At 37.1% G+C, this 8,280-nt stretch overlaps 2 protein-coding genes across 2 annotated transcripts; both read right to left on the bottom strand.

Moving 5' to 3' along the window:
- LOC113651712 (apolipoprotein A-IV-like) lies at window positions 1-1,441 on the bottom strand. Its single transcript, XM_047811346.1, has 4 exons — window positions 1,330-1,441; window positions 1,179-1,227; window positions 928-1,042; window positions 1-827 (listed from the first exon to the last, which is right to left on the bottom strand). Exons 2-4 carry the CDS (start codon window positions 1,216-1,218, stop codon window positions 248-250), a joined length of 735 nt encoding a protein of 244 aa, XP_047667302.1. The 5' UTR covers window positions 1,219-1,227; window positions 1,330-1,441; the 3' UTR covers window positions 1-247.
- Window positions 1,442-3,179: 1,738 nt separating this feature from the next.
- On the bottom strand, window positions 3,180-4,747 carry LOC113644437 (apolipoprotein A-I-like). The gene is made up of 4 exons (XM_027149284.2): window positions 4,641-4,747; window positions 4,493-4,547; window positions 4,168-4,318; window positions 3,180-4,082 (listed from the first exon to the last, which is right to left on the bottom strand). The coding sequence occupies exons 2-4, from the start codon at window positions 4,530-4,532 to the stop codon at window positions 3,506-3,508; spliced, it is 768 nt and encodes a 255-aa protein (XP_027005085.2). The 5' UTR covers window positions 4,533-4,547; window positions 4,641-4,747; the 3' UTR covers window positions 3,180-3,505.
- Window positions 4,748-8,280: the final 3,533 nt, after the last annotated feature.

The following is an 8,280-nucleotide window of genomic DNA, read 5'->3' as shown; positions in this document are numbered from 1 at the left end:
TCAGTTTGCCACTATTTTATTTGTATAAATGCAAGAAATGAAAGCAGTTTACAAAATAAGACATCTGGAAAGAATGCAATGATCCTTAGCAACAGTAAATAATAATAAAAGTTATATTTTAATGCAAATGCTACTACAAAAGAGAGAAATTCTTTGGACTTTTAGCAAGTAGTACAGTCCAATGTTTAAGGGTGTATTATTTGGGAACACTGTACAGAGTTTTGTTAGCGGGGAAGCAGTCCAGAATTTAGTTGAAAGTGTTTATGTAGGACTCATAAAGAGACCTGAGCCGGTCATTTAGGTTTTGGACATATGGGTCCAGTTTTTCTTTTATGTCCTCAGCATAGGGAGCCAGACCCTGTTGAACCAAAGCAGCTCTCTCAGCAACCTTGGCCTCAAGATCTTCAGTCAGAGGAGCCACGGTTTTCTGGAATTCCTGCAGATGCTGATCTACTTTCTGCCTGAAATCATCAGTATAGGGCTCCAGCTGAGACTGCAGCTCTATCACTTTCTCCTCCAGACTTCTCCTGATCTCCTCTGTCTTCTGCAGTACAGTAGTTTTCAGAGCGTCAGAGTCAAAGGACTCGGCATAGGGAGCCACGGCTACTCTCAGATCCTCCACTTTCTCCTGAATTTGGGTCTTCAGCTTCTCAACATAGGGCTCCAGTTTGTCCCTCACAGTGGTCAGATCCTGCTCGAGACGCTCCTTCAGAATTTCAGCCTCCTTGTTGATTTTGGTCCTGATGTCCTGGGTCAGAGGGCTCAAATTTTCCTGGAGAGTCACAGCATACTCTTTGGCCACATTACCAAATTCTGTAATTCTAGCACTATTGTGTAAAAAAGGAGAAGCATGTGTCAATATCAAGTTTACTGGACATGATACTACTGTATAACAATAAAACAGGGATCACAGGACGTTTTACTTACTTGACTTTTTGCCCCAGTTGAGACTCTTTAATCATTTTCAGTGCATCATCAAAAGGGCGCGTTACCTTGGAAATTTCGTACAAGATAGCATCAGTAGGATCCCTGGCCTGGCAACCTGAGGGCATATAAACAGATACACATTCTTTACACCTGTAAAATGATTGCATGTGTAACCTTTAAGCCTATTATTTGAGAGCATTAACAATGAGAACATCTGCATTCAACATCTGCATCCATTCATAAAAATCTACCTGTAAATGCCACAATGGCAAGCAGCAGGAAAACCTTCATCTTTGCTGTCTTTAGATAAAACACAAATAAATTGGCAGAATTTAATAAAAAATAATTCTGTAAATTAAATATATGTAAAGCTTTTTAATTTGTTTATGTTCTCCAGCTCACCTCTTTGTAGATAATCCTAGCTGAATATTTTCTTAGTCCAGTCTGCTTGTTGGTGTAGCCAGGGCTGTTTATATATAGGCAGATGAATAGCGGACAGGAAAACACAAAGTCCAATGGTACGTGTCTAGTTGTCCACTCAACTAGTTCCACTCCTCCCTTTTTTTGAAATGACCTTGTATTGTATACCTACCAAAGAACAGTGCAAAGTCCTTACATGAACTCTTGACAGTAAATGACAGTGAATACCAATGTGTCTGATATATTAAAGTATCGATCTATTTTTAATTATTATAGATTTATACTTTTTGATTCATATTATATATAAATATATATATATATATATATATATATATATATATATATATATATATATATATATATATATATATATAATTAATTATTTCCCATTATCAGAAAGAAATAGCTGAAGCATCATTGAACATTTGATGGCTTTAGTAGAAAGGAATAAGTGTTAAATCTGTATGAAATATATCAATATATAATTGTATGAATTCAGAAAATACACTGATTTATAAGTTGCTCAGAAGGTTAAACAAACCCACTTGACTATATAAAGTTGTAGAAAGGACAATATTTATATATTTAATCAATATTTATATATTTAATCAATATTTTTAGATTTCTGTAAAGCTGTTTTATGATGATGTCCATTATTAAAAGCGTTATACAAATAAATTTGAATTAAATTGTTACAGTTTACAAAGAAATGACCATATGTCAAAGTGATGGATGTGTACGAGACTTCTTGTTGGTTCTTGTTGGTTCTTGTTGGTTCTTGTTGGGGGAAGTCGTGGCCTAAAGGTTAGAGAGTTTGACTCCTAACCCTAAGGTTGTGGGTTCGAGTCTCGGGCCGGCCATGACTGAGGCCTTGAGCAAGGTACCGAACCCCCCAACTGCTCCTCGGGTGCTGCAGCATAAATGGCTGCCCACTGCTCAGGGTGTGTGTTCACGGTGTGTGTGTGTGTTCACTGCTGTGAGCATGGGTCAATTCGGAGTATGGGTCACCATACTTAGCCGTATGTCACGTCACCTTCACCTTCCACGTGGTGCTTTTACTCACGAGCACACAACAACTTGAAAATACCCAGAATTTACTGTGATACTACTGAATGTTTTAGCTCATGTATGTAGATATGTCACATTGCTCCTGATCTACCATCCAATATTTCCTACTAGCTCTGAATCAATCTAAAATTTATGGAACTTACGTATAACATGTTAGAATAACATGCTTTTTTTATTTCATTGCATTTGTCTTGAACAAAGCACAGGTGAATTTTTGCATGTTAGCAGAACCTCCTTTCTTTCCCAATGTGTGAACATGCATGTATTTCTTTAAAATGAGCTCTATGTCTTTTTTTTTAGGTTTCATTCCTGTCAAATAATATTAAACCTATGTGATTGGACAGGTTTTCTAGTTCTAATACAAAGAGGAATACACACACAGGAAATGAAGAATGCGTTGGCATCGGCATTCACTTTTTCACTGAAAGGTATTCAAAGAGTAACACAAATCGAACGATTTTATCATTTTAAACAGATTCTTTTTTCATTTCGTCTTACTTCTATATCCATGCGAGTTTATAGGCCTTGTCAGAAAGCTAATATTGCATATTTCTTGTTTCCGATTAAACAGAAACTAGTTTTTCTGAATACCCTAATGTTAAATAACAAAATTAGCATGAAATCCAGAGAGCTTCTGAGAGCTCTGGCACTGGCACAGGTCTTAATTTTGTATCGTGGCTGATCACACATTTTTACCTAATCCCTTAAATAAAAAGTCATTTAGTTCATTTAATCATAAATAAAAACTGCACTTCAAGAATGAATTGCTTTACACATGCCATTGTTATTTTATTTTAGTATAAATACGAGTAATGGAAGTGATGTATAACAAAGAAATCTACAAAGAACATAGAGATTCATGTTCTAACATACAGATGTAAATACAGATGCTACAGTATATTTCACTGTTTCTACTTACATTTTTTTTTAGCAAGTCTGAGAAATATTGTTAGCAAATACTGTTGTTTGAAATGTTCAGACAATTGTTAGATGCCATACAATCTAACTGAACAATTGATGTTTAATATCAGTGTGTAGTTTTCATTATTGTAAACATAGTCCAGTGAGTGAAACAAAGTGTTTGGATTATTTAGTTGGTTTTGATGTAGGACTCATAAAGAGCGGTGAGCTGGTCCTTCAGGTTCTGGGCGTAGGGGTCCAGTTTCTCTCTCAGGTCCTCAGCATAGGGAGCCAGACCCTGTTGAACCAAAGCAGCTCTCTCAGCAACCTTGGCCTGAAGATCCTCAGTCAGAGGAGCCACGGTTTTCTGGAATTCCTGCAGATGCTGATCTACTTTCTGCCTGAGTTCATCAGTATAGGGCTCCATCTGGGACTGCAGCTCCTTCACTTTCTCCTCCAGACTTCCTCTGAGCTCCTCTGTCTTCTGCAGCACAGTAGTTTTCAGCGCTTCAGAGTCGAAGGACTCGGCATAGGGAGCCACAGCTACTCTCAGATCCTCCACTTTCTGCTGAATTTGGGTCTTCAGGTCATCAGCATAGGGCTCCAGTTTGTCCCTCACAGTGGTCAGATCCTGCTCGAGACGCTCCTTCAGAACTTCAGCCTCCTTGCTGATTTTGGTCATGAAGTCCTGGGCCAGAGGGTTGACTTGTTTCTGGAGAGTGACAGCATACTGACTGGCCGCATTGGCACCTTCTGTAATTCTAGAGCTATGGTGTGAAAAGAAGAAACACGTCTATAAGAAAAATGACATGAGACACAATCAAGACAGTAAACACAGTTCTGATAACTCACTTGACTTCCAGTCCCAGCTGAGACTCTCTAATCATTTTCAGTGATTCCTCAGCAGTGTGTGTTGCCTTGGCAACATAGTCCCAGAAAGCATCAGTCAGTTGCTCCAGCTGTGGTTTGGGCTCATCAGCATAGAACAAGTTGGCTTGGCAGCCTGGTGAGAGATAAATACATATAGATGTACACAATAATTGCTTCTGTGTCACATTTGGGCCTATTTTTAAGCGATTATTCCAAGCATTGAGATAACATCCAGTAATAATGCCCCTGACAACATTATTATGAATGAATAAAGACTGATATTTCATTAAAATCATAAATCCTTTACCTGTAAATGCAAGAATGGCAAGCACCGTGAAAACCTTCATCTTTGTTGTCTTCAGCTAAAAGCACAAAGAAAGTAGATGCATTCTATATTATAAACTTCCATATTATAAACATTTAACTTTTGTTTTAATTGGCGTTCTCCGGCTCACCTCTTTGTGTTTATTTCCTGCTGAATGTTTCCTCAGACCAGTCTGCTTGTGAGCGAACACAAGGGCTGTTGTTATATAGGTAAGCGAATAGTGGATGATACAACCCAAAGTCCAAAAGTAAGTGTCTAGTTGTCAGTGCCACTCCCGTTTGTTTCATGTTCATTGGTGCTATAATTAGCCAGACGTCATATTGTATTTTGGACCTACAACCTGTGACGGCTTCTTTGCATGAAACCTTAAAGCAAACTTCACCTTTCTAAAGTATCTGAATTTTTTTTTTAGTCAATACATTACCCATGTTTGCTTAAGTAATTCAGTATTTCCTTTTTAGCAGTAAATATAATGGGATATCTGAATTCTTGGGCAATTTTGAAATTTGAGCTTCCATAGTTTTCCATAGTTTTGTTTGAGAATCAACACTTTTTTGTTCCAGGAGCTGAGTATGTGTTGACAAAACCAAACAAGCCATGTCACCAAATGGAGGAAACCTCAGTACCATGTTAAAAAAAAAACAGCTAAATGTGGGGGAAACATGCATAACTTTATACAAGCATTAAGCAGATCTTAGGGTTTAAGCCAGGATCCAAAACTATTCTGTGGCAATTCTACCTGCCAGAAAACTGTTGCCTGGAAAACATACACAGCATATTCATTCATTCATTCATTCATTCATTCATTCATTCATTCATTCATTTTCTACGCTTATCCAAACTACCTTGGGTCACGGGGAGCCTGTGCCTATCTCAGGCGTCATCGGGCATAAAGGCAGGATACACACCACGGACAGTTTTCCAGAGATGCCAATCAACCTACCATGCATGTCTTTGGACCCAGGGGAGGAAACCGGAGGAAACCCCCGAGGCACGGGGAGAACATGCAAACTCCACACACACAAGGTGGAGGCGGGAAGCGAACCCCCAACCCTGGAGGTGCGAGGCAAACGTGCTAACCACTAAGCCACCGTGCCCCCCATACACAGCATATGTTGGGCATAATTACAGCTCAACTCCTTAACCTAAGACAGCTAAAACATTATACCAGTTACATTTCTTGATAACAAAGCTGACACCAACCGCTCTGTGACACATCTAGGTACAGTCGATTATGCTACGTGCTGAAATAAAATTGTAAACTACAGTCTGAGAGTCTGTTCTGTTCTTTGCTGAATACAGATACTGATACAGACCACTGCATACCTCACAATATTCTTAGTATTGTATGTCTTAACACATAGCAAACTGTAGACATATAATATCTGTTAGTTTAAATATGTAGGGTTTAGATAAATCTGATGCAGTCACAAGTTTTGTGCTTATTATTTAGTTCCAGTGTCTAATTCTACTGAAATGAGAATGTGAATCAATAAAAATCATTATATCAGTTTCTTCCAGCAGACATATTATGCTCAGGAGAGTTCAAACCCATTATATAACCCATGCTATAGTCATACCTCTGTTATATTCTACAGTGAACATAAACTTCATGTTCAATATATAGTAAATAAAAATTCTTTTGAGTTGTATAGTTATGGCACATAATGTAGCATGTGACCCAAAATGACAAGTTAGGCTTTCATTACACTAAAGCTTTCACTATACCTGTTAAGTCCTTATAAAAGAGTTTCTGCCATTATTTCTAATTCTATGGGCTTTTGGTCATGTTTTGATAGTCTGACTACGTGTGTCTGATCAGTACTGGAAACTTCACCCCTCCCCAAACGACCTTAATCACAAAGCCAGCGTGGAGGTACAGAGTCCAATGACAACACACAACGTGCATGTGAGGGATTTTCATAGTCTGAATCATACTGAAACAAATAGCAGGCAGTGTCCATGTACACTGTGTCAAAATACAGACAGTATTTAACTTGTCACAACTATGAACCATTTCATGATAAATAAACTGTCTTATCTCTTATTGTTATAAATAGTTGGACCAGATTTTAAAGCTTTTCTAAGTTGTTGCCTCATGTGGCTTACTTATCAGGGGTAAATCTTTAATAAATAAAAGTAATACATTTTTTATTAAAATTTTGTCATTATTATTCCGAATTTTTATATTTCTGTAAAGACAAAAAACAAAATCACAAAACACATACACATTAGTATTTAGTATAGACAATTTTGTTACATGGTTATTATAAAAAATTATTATACTTTATGATTATTAGAACTACTACGTATGGGAAACTATGAGCTCCTTTCTGTTTGTTTGTTTGTTTGTTTGTTTATTTATTTATTTATTTATTTATTTACAATATTAAGGTAATAAACACAATAGAGGTACATTTTGTTTAGGGATTTGCTTATAACACAGAGGACAACAAATGAAAGACTCCCGAAAGGACTCCAATTAGAACCTTTTTCCTTTTATGAGTAAAAGAACCCTTAATTTTCCAATAAACAGATAATAACAGTTCATTGTCGGCCTGAACATTTCATTGTTGGCCTGAACATTAGGTGCTGAGTTGTCTTGATGCAAAATACAGTATGTGGTGTGTTTTTGTGTGTGACAATTTCATATGGAAAGACTTTTGAACATTGTTTATTATACCTTTATTTAACCAGGGATAAAATCACATTGAGATAGATATCTCATTACACAATAGACAACATAAAAACATTAAGTACATAGAAATTGTAAGTGGCACATTCTAGGTTTCAGCTTAGTACTTTATAACCATTTATTACCTAGAATTTAAAAAAGCTACTAAAATATAAAGTGTCAGCCCGTCATAAGTGCATAAAATTTCAACATTAATGCCCAAATCTAAAAGAGCTTTTTAACTTTTGTTGTTTCATTATTCATTATTAATCATTATTTATATGACTCAGTACATGTACAGGGCAAGGACATGAAAAAGATGAGTCTATTGAACAAAATGTCCAAAAGGGAAATTTTAGGGAAATCCCACCATGGAATGTGCAAATAAAGTCATCGATGACTTAGATGACCTGCAAACAGGATAAAGAGCATGCAATCTTTGGAAAAAGTACAGTTTAGGACATCATCGGGTTGGGTATATTTAAAAAACCCTATAAAGCTGCTTTGTATCACTGTCCATTATTATAAACTTTATACAAATAAAATGTAAATAAATATTAGTACAATTATGTCTTTGAGTTCCTAAAGGCCTTTTAAATATTTTTTTTTAATCACTACATATACATAACAGCACAGTGGAATACTTTTCTTCACATACCCCAACTGAGGAGGTTTGGGGTCAGAGTGCAGGGGCAGCTATGATACAGCACCCCTGGAGCAGGGAGGGTTGAGGGCCTTGCTCAAGGGCTCAGCAGTGGCAGCTTGGCTGTGCTGGGCCTTGAACCTCGTTCCACCGATCAACAACCCAGAGCCTTAACCAGTTGAGCCACCACTGCCCTCATATATGCGATCTACTACACCAATAGTGCAAATATAAGGCTACCTACGGTGTTAGTGTTCAAGGACTGCTGGTTGTACTCATATTATGTTAACATATAATACTAGACATATCCACTGTTACCAGGCAAAATTTCATCTCGACCTCCTTTTTCAACATGATCTAGTGATCTAAATCTAGAGCATCCATCCTGGAACGTTCTGTACTGATATGTTTTATATGATAGAAGTCCTGGAAATTTCCCACATTCACTGACTC

This window comes from Tachysurus fulvidraco, chromosome 3, assembly GCF_022655615.1.
Source record: "Tachysurus fulvidraco isolate hzauxx_2018 chromosome 3, HZAU_PFXX_2.0, whole genome shotgun sequence".
NCBI classification, from domain to species: Eukaryota; Metazoa; Chordata; class Actinopteri; order Siluriformes; family Bagridae; genus Tachysurus; species Tachysurus fulvidraco.
The sequence above is the reverse complement of the archived record's forward strand: the minus strand, read 5'-3'. Positions and strand labels throughout refer to the sequence as shown.

Excerpts from the sequence above, each read along its gene's own strand:
- LOC113651712 (XM_047811346.1), bottom strand. The coding sequence starts at position 1,218 with ATGAAGGTTTTCCTGCTGCTTGCCATTGTGGCATTTACAG. Across the intron at positions 1,043-1,178 it reads TGCCATTGTGGCATTTACAG|GTTGCCAGGCCAGGGATCCT; the intron begins GTAGATTTTTAT and ends ATATGCCCTCAG. Across the intron at positions 828-927 it reads CAACTGGGGCAAAAAGTCAA|TGCTAGAATTACAGAATTTG; the intron begins GTAAGTAAAACG and ends TTTACACAATAG.
- LOC113644437 (XM_027149284.2), bottom strand. The coding sequence starts at position 4,532 with ATGAAGGTTTTCACGGTGCTTGCCATTCTTGCATTTACAG. Across the intron at positions 4,319-4,492 it reads TGCCATTCTTGCATTTACAG|GCTGCCAAGCCAACTTGTTC; the intron begins GTAAAGGATTTA and ends ATCTCTCACCAG. Across the intron at positions 4,083-4,167 it reads CAGCTGGGACTGGAAGTCAA|CTCTAGAATTACAGAAGGTG; the intron begins GTGAGTTATCAG and ends TTCACACCATAG.